The 14,785-nt window shown below is 36.5% G+C and overlaps 1 protein-coding gene across 1 annotated transcript; it reads right to left on the reverse strand.

The window, feature by feature from the left end:
* Positions 1–775: 775 nt before the first annotated feature.
* On the reverse strand, positions 776–6,242 carry LOC147511710 (hexokinase-1-like). Its single transcript, XM_086603382.1, is given in 11 exon segments — positions 776–1,421; positions 1,423–1,479; positions 2,552–2,633; positions 3,649–3,705; positions 3,707–3,777; positions 3,859–3,957; positions 4,132–4,287; positions 4,742–4,816; positions 5,196–5,378; positions 5,460–5,610; positions 5,713–6,242. Coding segments are annotated over 11 exon segments (1,701 nt in total). The 5' UTR covers positions 6,192–6,242; the 3' UTR covers positions 776–1,130.
* Positions 6,243–14,785: the final 8,543 nt, after the last annotated feature.

Here is a 14,785-nt window from a genome sequence, read left to right on the forward strand (position 1 = left end):
CTGCATATGGGTCTTCTAGAGATGGAAATTAGTTGTCCACTTAAAGGATTTGTTTCAACCTACTCTCTATTGTTCACCGAATTTGTACTTCTGCCTTCAGACCCACATGAAGGCCATAGTAGAGAATTCAACCTTACATCAATATCGTCTTCATAAAGATCCGATGACCTGAATTCTATCCTTCCGAAAATCTTCTCTCTGTCAAATTATGATAGGCGTGTGATAAATATTGCAAATGTATCTCCACTTCCTTTCAGGATATAAAGACCCAATCCAAATCTTGACCGGCCCAAGTAGGACATTATTTTGTTAGGGTCTGCGGCGAAGCCGATAGTAACTGACCCCAGATTAGAGCCAACCAGTACAGCTCCCCATTTAAAATTGGAGACAGAATGTCGAGGTGCAAATGTGTAATAGACAATAGACCAATTGGAGTTAGCCGATTCCTTGATGGGTAATGGGTTTCGTAAGACAACTAGACAAGACAACCATGCCAAATTGCCAATGGTCACAAAACTATCGGAAAATTAAAAATTGCCAAAGGCCACAGACTTTTTTCAAGTTTTTCCAGAGGCACTGCCCGAAACAACCGAGGCCTGCAATTTGCAGGATTGTCATCAACTTATCATTCAGCATCTCTTATTTATTTTATTTTTGAAAATTTAAGAGGTTGGGGAAGGATGAGCCGATGAGGTCAAATACTCAAATGTGTATAAATAGCAGACTCCCTCAGAACAGAAATTAAACAGATAAAGTGCATCATTAGCCCCAAAGCTTATACAAAGAAAGGAACTGATTGATTCCCCAATTTATTCTCAAGAGTTCGATGACAAGTAAGTTTAGTATACCATTAGATCCCCAACACCAATTGCTTACAGAAAAAAGAAACTCGACCAAGCGCAGCCTGAAGCGCAAAGGCTCTTGACAACTTCCAGGTCTTGTAATTATACAGTTTCTGGTCAACCTTCATACCACATTCAGCAAAGCCATAATTTAAGGATTCGCCAGAATGATTAGAACCTTGAAATGGTTGAAGGAAGGGATGTGAAAATTGGATGTGGTGAAAGAAAAGTGAAAGGAAAAGTGATTTCCTCTCTTCACCAAATACTCTCGATGCAATTCAGTTATTCTCAGGACGACTCCACCTCAGCGTACTGCGAGTGAGCGGCTGCCAGAAGGGAAGCTCCAACTCCGGAGCCATCATTGGCATGCTCAATGACAATGGCGTTTGCAACCTCCTCACCTAGCAGCTCACTAAGAGTGCTCTCCAAACACTTGCTGAATTCAGTGTAATGTTCGTATAACCCTCCGTCCATGGCTATCACACTCTTCTGCTTCTCACCCTCTTTGACTGTGTCCTTTCCTAGTTTCTTTAAGATGCCTGAAATCCCTGCTGCTGATAGACGAGCACCACGCATTATCAACTATGTTACAGAGCTTGACAACCACTTTTCTAGTCTTCAGGGAAGTATTATGTATCTGAAATATGAAAGCATAAACAAGTAAACAAAATGCAATCTCATAAAGCAAAAAAATAACTTGAGAAATGATAGTTTCAAGTTTCTATGAGCCACCGCCTACGCAATAAGCAAGACCTTAAACTCAATCTAGGACTGCAATACATGTTCTTTGTATACATAACATAACCACATCTAATGATGTTCTTTTGTAGTTGAAAACTGTCAACATCTAAGCAAGACCTTAAGGAAGAACATCAGTGTTAATAACATTCCAATGAATAGATATCGTCACAACATAGTGGAAAGTTTATAACAAATATAGTAGCTTTCAAAATTGACATTTTTACCACAAAAACTGAGGCAAACTAATCACTTACGGTCTAGTATTTTGAAAATGAGTGTTAATAATACTAAAGGAAAGAGGTGGTATCTTTTGGTGGTTCCAGCGACATCGAAATTTTCTTCTGCGTGTCAAATTAAGGTTTTCAGGAGTTCTAAAAGTTGAAAGAGGAGGAAAGACTAAAAACGGTTTCATGTGGGAAAATATTTGGTTGCTAAATAATCTGTAAATTCCTCCAATCTTAAAGACTAAAAAGAAACAGACAATTGGACATTTCCTTGTAAAGAAGGCATGGAATTTGTATAATCCGACTTCCAGAAGTATGTCAAAATTAAAAAAGAAATAAGAATTAAGATGTTTATTTCAGAATTATAATAGCCTTTGACAAGAGGACCAAGGAGAATGGATATTACAAGGATAAATTATACAGTTGACTTGCCAACTAAGGTTTCAGACGGATTTTACAAGAGTGGAAGTTTCTCCTAATTTTTTATTTTCCCCAGGTATGTGCATGTGCAGAAGTGCACTAAAAAAGTGTTTTTGAGAGAAAAATTTGAAGCCAACAACCGGCACTCTGAAACAACTGAATATGATAATTTAGAGGGGATAAGTTATTGTTCAATTTTAGCTAACTTGAAATTCAGGCATGCAGTCCAATGATGAAAACCAATTAGACAAGCTACAATCAAGATATACTGAAGAGAGAGGAATATAGAGTAAATTTAAATGGGGCACAGAGTTAAAGTAATACCCCCAAGATATCCTTCAATTTGGTTCCCACCACTCTGAGATCGGGGGATGTATCATGATGCATGGCAGACATTTCAGGAGTCCTGCAGATTTGAAAATTTGAGAAATTTAATGTTCTGCAGCACGTTTACTGTTGCGAAACTAATAAAGTGTGACAAAAAAAAAACATTTGGATTTGAAAACTTGAAGACCATTTAATTTAATGCTCTGATTGCATTCCACGAGCAGAACAAAGGTGCCTGAAATATATTCACACAGCACTAACAAAAAGCTCAGTATTTTAGTTGGTATGCACATATGCAATAGACAGCTAAGAGACGTTCAAAAATTTAATCCAACCACCGTTGCATGAGGGTTTTCTAAAATGAATTCTAAGATCTTTTAGAGTTTGTGTTACCTGCATGGTCTTCCCTTTTAGGGAGTGAGGACCACACAAATTTCATGAGATATTGAATAGAACAAACTAAACATCTCAAAAATCATCCTTTCTTGCTAGAAGTGTATGCCAACAAATGCATTGGTGTTGGTGAACAACACAACAAAAAACTCTAACAGCGTGAAGTCAGGTAGATCCACTGGATCGATATGGAATGAGGTAACATTTGCATCTCTGCTCAGATGTGTCAACAAGTATGTTTGTGTTGGTTGATGCAAAAAGTGGTTGAAGCAGAAACCATGGAAGTGCAAGATCATTGTTAAGCTAATTTTATATGGATCAATTCTCATTCTTTTATCTGAAACTGTACAATAAAGAGTATGAAGGACTGCAAACATGTTTTATGGAGATATAGGTCATTAACGAAATCAAATTCAGGCAACAGCATGTCATCAAAGTTCAAAACTCAATTTAAAGAAAGATAAAGTTTATTAATTTTATATGGAGATATGCATTATATAGTTCATATTAAAGAAAGTTCAAAGTAAGAAACACTATTCTGCCCAATGAGTCCCAAAACCATTGCCGTGTGGGTGTGGGTAATTAGGTAAACAAAATAAAAACAGAATTATGGTGCAGTGGTTAGGACAAAAAAATATGAAAGTACTCCAAACATTTTTTTTTTTTTTTTTTTTTTGGGGGTGGGGAGGATGACTGTATACCTCAATATTAGTGGAACTCTGAGTTTTGGTGGAACAGCATCCCGAAGAAGGCAGCTTCTTCGCCATTCGCAGTAAGACTCTCTGAACAATATCACCCAAGTACATGCCAGAGATTATCTTCTCAAAAATCTGTAAACATTACCAAACAATGTTATCCCACGGACACTGTGCCAAAGCAATAATGAAAGAACTAAAAGCATAGATATTTACATGATCGCCGGGATTTAGACTCTCAATATCCAATGCTTGATCATATTCAGTTATAGGAAGATGTGATGACCGGAAGTTACCCCATTCCATGTTGATGACCTGGAATATTCAAGTGCAAATACTGTTATTGCTTCAAAAACTTCAACAAATTTCTCGCTGAGTTCTGTGTTTCAAAGCTCAATATAAATCAACCCCACTTATAAGGGAGGAAGATAGTATGTACATTCATATGAGTGTTTAAGTACTAAAGATGAAAAGGAGAGAAATACTAACCATCTCTCCTGACTTAGGCATTGGTCCGTGCCACTTGGGAATCGCATTTGTGCGCTCTACATAAGCCGCATTTGTTCCAGTGCCCAAAATCACAGCAGCAACAACATCATTATTATCGTATCTTCCTCCAGCTAATGTGCCAATTGTATCATTGACCTGCATCAACACGGGCTAGTTCAGTAAGTCGCTATACCCAAGGTCCACTACAACTAACATCAACCTAATCAAGAACAGGATATAATCCTGGCATCCAACAAAGATATGGGATGTGCCATGAAACCATTCAAAAACACCAGACGTAAATACAGATGCAAATTATGTATATGATGTTCAACTGTATTTACTCAGGAGTGTATTAATGAAACACAACAAGACATTTTATTAGAAAAACAGCATTTTTTGGATCAGTAAAAGAGAAATAAAAACACTGCAAAAGTGCTACACAATTACAGAAATTAGTGTGATATGAAACATCTAAATTTCTTTTAAAGAAATCCATAACGTGGCTATGGTTTAAGTGCCACAAAGGACATTAGGATGTGTTGATAAGTCATGATGTGTTTGGGGTGGTATAAGAGCTCACTTCAAAAAAAAAATTGCATTAACTTACCAGAGCAGCCACACGCATATCAACACCTTCTCTTTCCAAGGCTTTGGTCAGTTCAGCCACAACATCTTGGCCAACCTGATTGGGAAGAAACCATTATAATTGAAATCAGAAACAAAAAGAGAACCACGGATCGACATATTAAAATGACACCACCGAAGTCACTTCATAGAAAAGAAACTTTAGCTTCTCACTTGAACATTAAGGGGGCTAGCATTTGGTACAGTACTATAGTTACTGGAATACATTGTCTCCGGCATTCAAGTTCTAAAATTTGTTCTTTAGGTATGGTTTAAGATGCTTCAATATATTTAGACATCCCAACTTGCTTGGTACCCCCTAACCAAACAAGTTGGGATGTCTAGGTCCTAGTTGTGTGCTTAACTTATGCTCAGTATACAACAAATGTTTTATTCATCAATACAAAAGAGAAAAAAACAAAGTTATCAGGATTAACCGCGTCAGCTATTGCAAAGCCTTTTGTCCATGTCATAAGAGTTCCAGAATTGATTGATGTTTGCTTCACAGGGAATGAGAACGTGAAACCAAGTTCTCTCTGCTTGCCAGGAGAAACTCGGAAATCTTCACCTTCTGTAGCAACAAATTTTGCTAGTTCTGCAGCAATAAAATCGAATAGTTCCTGTAATCACAATTGTCCAAAACTAAGATACTTTATGTAGAAATCCAAATGCAAAATTCTTGAAGAAAATTATGAACTCACATTTGAAGTGCTAACCATCAAATGCGGAGGAATCGATACTTCCGTGAATTCTTGCTTAACAACACGTCCTTCCTTTCCTCCCAACTGTACACGCAACACGCGGAAGTTTGTTCCACCCAAGTCCAATGCATAAAATACTCCACGCTCATCCCTATAACAATGCAGTCAGTCATTACTATATAATAATAATCAAAATGGCAATTCTTTAAATAAAAATATTAAAAAAAGAATCAAGAAACCAAGAAAAGATTACCCAGTGGGAAGATTATCAACATAGCTAATAAGCATTTTGAGCTTACTACCGCCTTCAGAAGCTAAACCAGCATGCATTTCAACAAGTAAAGCATCAGCCACTTGTTTTAATTTCGATATTGGCGTCGAACATTTCTCTTCAAATTCTTTTAATATTAACATCGCTTTTCCCCATTTCCCGGAACTATTCATTCTATGTCTCACTACCAACGCTGCTCCTGCACACACCGCTGCTGCACATACCACCGCTACTTTCCCCATCCTTATTACAAAATCAAATAGATTGAATGGTGAGTCGAATGTTTCGGGACAACGAGATTTTGGAATGGTTGGGTCTTTTTTTTGGTGTTTGGGCAGTGTCAAATAAAAGGGACGTTGGTGGGGAATTAATTTTATTGCGATGGTGACCTTTTTGTGTTGGGTTATTTTTTTTGTTGTTCCATGGTTTTTGGGTAAATTGCTAAAAATAATTAAGGACATTGACCACCACAGATTTTGTGGTAGTGTACAAAAGGTGGATCTTTATTGTTTGCATTTGGTGGGCGGCCCCCGATATGTCCTCATTGTTTAAATGCAAAATTATGTTGGTCCAAAATATCAAATGTTAATTCAAACAAGGTTTGTAGGTGTTGAAATTTGCAATTTTATTTAACCGTCTATATTTTTTTAGTTTTGTAAATAAATTTAACAATGTTAGAGATGTTGAAATAAATTGAAATTTTGTAGACACGATCAACGTGGTAAAAGGGTCATCTTTATCAAAAGTTAGTCATTAATTCATTATAGAAGTGCACTTTTTGGTAGGAGTTTCAATTCAGAGTGTCATTTAGAAGTGTCAACTTAGACTGATTTATATGTCCTTTCAATTTGAGTAGATAAGTGAGAGAAGAGGGCATTTTGGATAGTAAACTTTGGATAAATGGATAAATAGTAAGAAGAGGGTAGTCATGTGAGTTATGCGAGACTACGACCAACGATTCGCTTGGTGTCAGTACAAGGATCTTTGCGTGACACCGATGCACCCCTGCAAAAATCTCTGACACGTGGATCTTTACTCATGGTGGGTCCAAAGTTTTGATGGGAATTCTGCTCCTCCTGAATTTCTGAAAGAAACTAACGCGTGTATAGAAAAGTTTAATAGGAATCTGGATACGGGAATATTTTGGATCAATCAATATTTTAGGAGAGACTTGGAATTAGTTTTTGTGCAGTGTTAATAATTATATGTCTAGCCATCCCAGTTGGTGTTGCCAAGAAATTAAGAATGCTGGTTTGCCCACAAAATTTTTATAATCGGTCACCATCCTATTGAAAATTAAACCTGGCTAAATATAAATGTTGCACTTTTTGTTGAAGAAAGTCACTTTTGATGCAAAGTTGTAAAGAAAATTTTAGAAGAAGAACATTTCAGTTTTATTAAAGCTGTTGTTAGCATTCTCTCATTACATATTTATATCCCATGATTGCATTGAAATTTAAATCTAAAGCATATTACATATGTCAACTGTTGGATTGGTTGGTTACAGGTGTGCTATTGGATTGATTACAGATGTTTATTATTGGTTTGTTGTGCTGATTTCCTTAGTTGTTAAACTTGTGTAAGGTTATTCTTATTGTAACTTTGGCAGGATGCTTTCAGTGGCTTTATACCCTCCTTCAAGCTGAAGGCAGATTGCTTGACTGAGAGCTTGGATGATAATTGCTTGAATTGGAAAGAGGAGAGTGCTTTTGTAAACACGTCAGCTAACTGATCCTTAGTGGTGAGGTATTGAAAATTGATGAGCTTCTTGGTGAATAACTCACGAATGTAGTGATAATCTATCTCAACACGCTTTGTTCTAGCATGAAAGATAGGATTATTACCAAGAGCAATGGCGTTGATATTGTCACAGTGAATCAATAGAGAGGAGTACAGAGGGATTCTGAGGTCTTGAAGGAGGAGACAAATCCAATACAGCTCAGCAGCAGTGTGAGCTAGAGCCCTATACTCTGCTTCAATAGAAGATCAAGCAACAGTGTGTTGTTTCTTTGCTGACCAAGAGAGAAGATTGGAGCCCAAGTATATACAGAAACCAGTGATTGACCTTATATCCATTGGCCAGACATCCTGCCCAGTCAGCATCGGTGAAGCATTAAAATGTTATTCGAACATAAGATACAACATGCAAAAAGAAAGTTGAAAATATCACACAACAAGAAGGTAAGAGCACGCCAAATATATATGTGTAAATTCAGGGCGCATCTAATCTAGGGTCATCACGTGTGAAGTGTCACTCTTTAGCATCATACCAGTTGATAACGGCTTGCCATAGTTCGCTCCATTATGTAGCTCCATATTTGTCTAAATGGCGCATCATTTTATTGTCGTACGGGTAGCAAGGGTTGTTCTTCAAGTACCTTGAAAAACGTCCACACTAGACTTGAAACCGTAAGGAATGAACGAATGATTTTATTTGCAGGACACATGGAATCTACTGTAACCCATATTGAATGAAGAGGGGACTCTTTGTAATCCAGAGACCATGATCAATAGTTCCCTTTAAGTATCTTAAGATTCTCTTGACTGCTAACAAATGAGGAGCTCGTGGATTATGCATGAATTAACAAACAACATTGACTGAGAAAGCAATATCAGGCCTTGTCCAAACAAGATATTGGAGTGCACCAACAATTGATCTGAATTCAGTGGGATCAGCTAAAGGTTCTCCAGTGTGGTTATCCAATGTATGATTGGTAGAGAAAGAAGTTGAACAAGGTTTAGCCTGAAGCATGTTGGCTTTAGATAACAAGTCATAAGTATATTTCGTTTGTGATAGAAATAAACCACTTGAATCTCTTTGAGCTTCTAATCCCATAAAATAATGAAGAGAGCCTAAGTCCTTTATGGAAAATGTAGCACTTAGTTGCTAAATGATATCCATGTAGACAATGGAAGAACTTCCTGTGATCAATATATCATCAACATAGACGAGAACATATGTAATAGCATGAGAATCCTTCTTAATAAACAGTTAATGATCAAATTGAGATGTAGTGAAACCAATTGCTAGTAAAGCTTGAAAAAGTTCTTCATACCAAGCGCATGGAGCTTGTAGTTTCAAACCATAGATAAACTTTAGCAACTTACACACATTAGTGGGTTTATGAGGATCAATAAATCCCTGAGGCTGTTTCATATAGACTGCTTCCTTAAGATGACCACAAAGAAAGGCATTGGATATGTCCAATTGTCAGATATCCCAAGTAAAGTGAACTGCTAAGGATATAACCAATTTGATTGTAGTTGGCTTGACAACAGGTGAAAATGTTTCATTGTAATCAAAGCCAGGTTTCTGATTGTTGCCTTTGGCTACTAAGTGGGCTTTATGTTTATCAATGCTGCCATTTTGTTTTGTTTAAGTTGAAAAACCCACTATGAGTCAATGAGATTATGGTTTGGAGAGTAAGGTACTGAGACCCAAGTTTTGGTCTTGATGAGTGCATTAAGCTCATTTACCATAGTTGTGTGGCAATTAGGATCTTTATTGGTTTGAGTGAAGTAGGTGGGTGTAGGTGGTAAAGAATAAAGAATGATGTTTAGTGCTAGTGGTAAAGGATGTTTGGTGGCCAAAAATGATTTGGGTTTGAAGATACCACTTTTGGCTCTAGTTTGCATAGAATGAGTCGTAACTGTTAAAGTGGATAAAGTAGGCGAAGTAGATGGATTAGAGGAAATGAGAGGAGTATGATTTGTAGAAAGAATGGTTGGGATGTCAGAGGGAGTAGAAGCAGAGTTAGAAAGTGTTGAAAGAAATGAAGGAGTGGGTGATATGTTAGAAGAAGAAAAATCATTACAGAGTTCGGATGTTAGAAATTTATTTAGAGAAATGAATTGAGGTGAAGATGGAGAAATGGATGGAAGTTTAAAAGGATATTTATGCATATTGAAGACAACATGCCGAGAGACATAGATTCTTCCAGTAGAAGTGTCCAAACACTTGTAACCTTTTTTATTTAAACTGTAACCAATAAAAGCACAAGGTTTAGATTGAACCTCAAGTTTGGAAGATGTATATAGCTTCAGCCATGGATATCAACGACAACCAAAAGGTCTAAGATTGATAGAGAGAGGTGGTTTGTGAAACAGTTTCTGCAAAAGGGATTCATGAAGGAGAACAGGTGAAGGGAGTCTATTAATGAGATAGACACAGGTGGAAAACAACTCGACCCAATACTTTGGTGGTATAAAGGATTGAGAAAAGAGAGTGCGAACCATGTCTAGAATATGGCGATGTGATAAGAGCCCAAAACTGTAGTTTTAATCCCTTAATAATATTATATTTAGACCAATTATATTTATAATAAATAAGGGTTAGTACTGTTTACGTGTTTTTGTGTATTTCAGGTATTAGAGTCAAATATGCGAAGAAATATGTCACTTTTACAAAAGAAAGGAGCAAAGGTTGGTTGCTAAGAAGTTCTATGATTAAAGCCCAAGTTTCAAGGAAAAAAAACTTTTTTAAAGCCTAGTCAAAGCTGAAAAGTCAAAGTCAATGCGGGTATAAAAAGAACAAAAAAGTCAATAGAACTTCCGTAGGCCGTATCTTTGGACTTAAACCTCGAAATTGGGCCTATTATATGTCAAAACGACCGGCTCGGAAAGAGCTTTTTAATGGTCCAAGTACTGCCAATCAGAGTAGTAAAACTAGATGAAAAGGGTGTTGCAATAAATTTGCACAGAGAAACCCTTTTTGGACTTAAGTAATTAGGTTTTGGGCTTGATTTAATGGCCCAAAACATAGCTCCAAAGCCCATGCATGAAATTGTAAACCTAACCCTCTCCTATATAAAGAGGGTTAAGACTAAACAAAATTTGGTTACTTTCCTATTTAGTTTAGTTGTAAATTAGGGTTCTCTCTTCTCTCTCCCTTCCATTAGTTAGAATAAATTATGGCTCTCTCTCCTTTTTAATTTTAGTTTAAAGCCTCCATTAGAACCTTTTAATAAAAGCTTTAGTTTATTCAATTTAGTTTATTCTTCTTTACATTATGTCTTCTTTTCATTATTTTAGTTTAATTAATCCAATGATATTAGGCTAATCCCCCCCATTATAGGGAGTGATTATGAAGCCTAATGAGAAATATATTGCTTAATAGAATTATTTAATTGTGTATGTATTTCAATGAGTTTAGTTTATTGTATGACTTCCAAAATAAGCATATAGTAAATTAAACTAAGGATTGTTGTAATTAAGTCGAGAGACTTGGTTGTAATAATTATACATGCTAGTAATAATGACTATAGAGATGTAGGTTATTGCTAGGGATGATAAAGTTTGAGGCTTTAGGTTGGATTATTTTGTGAAAATCTAAAGATGATCTATTTTCAATGAATAATTCTATTCTTGCTTGAAACTAATCATTATGTGGATTGATTACTCTTCTCTATAACTTTCTTTTCCATCAAAACCCTATTTCTATTAGCTTAGTTAATTTAGATTTATTTGAATCCGTAGTATAATTGTAGAATAGAAATCTCTCAACATAATATTACTTTCACCATTGTTTCTTTGTGTTTGATTAGTTGAATTTATTTTATGTCTTGGTAGTTTAGGAGTGGAACGAATCCGTACTCTTTATATTACTTCATTATTATTTGAGAGTAGGAATATTGATCTAAGCACTTGTGTAGTTGGTTGATTATTTGTGTTTACGCATAGATAGTTAGTTTACATAAATTGGTGAATATCAAATCGCGCTGCTGCCATCTTAAACTCCTTCAGGACAAGAATTCATTTGGTTGAATCCAAGGGGCAATCTCCCATTCTCTACCCACCCACCCTTTTAATTTTTCATTCTTATTTCTCATATTTTCGTTATTGGTCAAGCTTGAAATTCACTGTTTTAAACTAAGAGCATGCCCGCCCTCCCTTTTGCCTTGCACAAAGCGCGCTCGCGCTCCCTTAAGACTGCGGACTCACAATGAAGAATACTGCGGTAAATATATTTTTAAATTTCTGAAAATTCTGAAAATTTTCAGGCATAATATCTAAGGTGTTGTGGGTTTACTGAAATATTTGTAGATTTTTCCTAGTTGTTTTACCTAGTGAACTATTACCATCTTTACACTATTGTATTTCAGCTTTCACACCGTAAGTTTCTGGAAAAACAGCCAATAAGAAGGGTTTGTAGAACTCCAATTGCTCTAATTTTTTTACAGTAACAAGCATGATCTATCGGAAGTCTCCAATACAATTTTGGAGATTTTTTGCTATGTTTTGATTGGTTAACCATTCGGTTGTTTGTGTTGTGTCTGAAAACTATTTCACAAACTTTGTAGAGTAGTAGAAGGACTTTCATAACTCCGATTGATCTGAAATATTACAGACGACTTACTAGACGTCTTTGTAAACTACTGTAAATATTTCAAATTTTTTGGAGCGTGCCCGCACCCTCTTAACCCTATCATTTGAGCGCGCCCGCCCTCGTGTTACTGGAATTTTTTTTGTGAACAGTACCTTGAGTGCGCCCGCGCCCTTGTTTACCCTATACTTGAGCGTGCCTGTGCCCCTTCTGAAGGAATCTCGATTTTCACAGGTTAGTCACTGCTCTCGTTTTGTTCATATTTTTATATATATTAAGTGTTTCCATCTTCTTAAATACATTGAGATTACGTGTCAAATACGTTATTCATACGCGATAGCAAGGAGGCATTCAAGTACTCCTTCCATTCCTCATTTCTTCTGTCAGAGGAGTTTTAATTCTAGTATAATCAGGCTTAGTTTTCATAGACGCAATACCACACGCCTATCTAGAATTTCACACACTACACCTGCATCAATGGCTAAAGAACCATAGACTCCTCTCTCTGATTTTTATAAAGCACTAAACGATGGTCCTAAGTCGTGCATCATTCTTACAGGCCTAGTAGGGGATTTTTGAATTCCCCCAAATATATTTAATTTGTTACCGGTTTTCCATGGTTTAAACCACGAGAAGCCTTATCAACACATGTGTAGGATAGAACAAGTTCTCACTACATTCCATCATCCTAGCGTAAGTTCGGATCAAGTTAAACTTAGGGTGTTTCCATTCACCCTAGCCGACAAGGAGACGTCTTGGTTAACTGCCCAAACGCCAAACTCTGTGGACTCATGGGCTAAACTTGTTCAATTGTTCATGGAACAGTTTTACCCACCACTGAAGACTGATGAAATGCTTCAAAAGATTCATTTATTCCACCAAAACCCTCATGAATCCTTTTCAGAAGCCTGGAACCGTTTCACTGATCTTCTCATAGAATGTCCGCATCATAAACTTGCGAAAGACACGCTTGTTCGTACCTTTTTCAAGGGGCTTTCACATCATCATAAGGAAGCTCTAGATATTATGACTGGGGATAGTTTTCTTAGTAAAGGAGCCTTAGAGGCTTATAAATTCTTAGAAGATCAATCTAAGAGGAACAACAATTAGGGAGGTAACGACTCTTCCCGCTCCACTCCTTCTTCTTTTGAGGTTAAACCTGATCATGAGCTTAAAACTCTTATCGATGCCCTCACTAAAAAGGTAGATGTCCTCTCTGTTCAACAACAACCCACTCCAGTCATGAACATTAAATCTACTCGTTGTAATGTCTATTTTAGTCTTGAGCATTTCGACTTCTATTGTCCTCTTGTCTATGCACAACCACCACCATAACCATCAAACTTTAACCAGTTAACTCCACATCAAGGACAAGGAAACTTAGGTGACTAGAATAGAGGTTTAGTGTCCATGACCCAGAACTATCAATATCAAGATATGAACGCTCAACAAGCCTTAATTCCAATTCAACCATCTACAGACGAAGTAGTAGTGACCTTGTTAGAAAAACAAAATCAAATTATGCAACAAAACTCCAACTTGATGAAAGATCAGCATGATCAAAACTCTAAAATGATGCAACAAATGATGCAAATGATGCAGTCTTTATGCCAAAAGGTTATTGACATGTCTCCTAACCAAAATAATAACCAAACAGGCGTGTTTCAAGGTCAAGCAGTGCCTAATCCTAAGTCAACAAATACCGCCTTCGAAATAAACAATATTCAGTGTAATGGTAATATAACCCCAGGGGACCTATAGGCAGTCACTGTTAGTAATATACTAAAAAGCAATGCTTTGAGTATAAGTGAGAGATTGATAGGGTTATATATTAAAAATATTAGTTTTGTATTAATTCTAATTCTTTATATTTTGAATAAAAATCATATAGGCAAATATTATGTATATTATATATGTTATTAGTTATATGCATGCGTCTAATACTTTATGTTGTAGATAATATGGTGTGTGGTGACACACAGAAGATCATATCATCAGTATCTTATAAAGTATAAGTAAACGTTGACAACCTAGATGGATTTAGATAAACCATTGGTACGGTTGTAGTATAATCTGGTATTAGTCTATCTTGACTACATGATTACACTAGTACACTTTATGTGTATTGAATTGGACCAAATGAGGTTATTTCTTTTTATACTGACTATATAAGAAAACAAACACCTCTGTTATTATGGATGCTTGTCCTCTTAATCCGGATATAATAACGGGCACTTACGTGCATTGTACATTGCTTTAAATCATCAATGAGTGAGATTCATTTGTGAATCAACAAACTCGATGGATTGGGTATGTAATGACATTATATGTAAGGTGTGCTGTTGATTATAGAAGGAATCCATGACCTGCAGGAAGTCGGGTTGATGATGTCCCCTTGAGGAGCTCATAAGGATTGTTATGTAAACCCTGTAGGTAGATTTAATCCGACATGACAATGAGGTTGAGTGGTACTCCTCAAGGACATAAGAAGTTGATTAATGTAGTTGTCAGTAACTTGACTTAATCAACGAGCATTCGATATCTTAAACACGGGGAGATCAACGAGCATATAATATGGAGCCCATAAACATAATTTGGGATTAAGGTGGTAGTGCAACAATGGCCTTTAGTGGAATAAGTTATTTGTTGACGGACTTGGGCCGTGTGTTCTAGGCGAACATGGGAAGCCTAAGCCCGTCAGGAGATCTAACCCTAATTTCTCCTCATGGTCCT

Source organism: Coptis chinensis, chromosome 3, assembly GCF_015680905.1.
Source record: "Coptis chinensis isolate HL-2020 chromosome 3, ASM1568090v1, whole genome shotgun sequence".
Lineage (NCBI taxonomy): Eukaryota > Viridiplantae > Streptophyta > Magnoliopsida > Ranunculales > Ranunculaceae > Coptis > Coptis chinensis.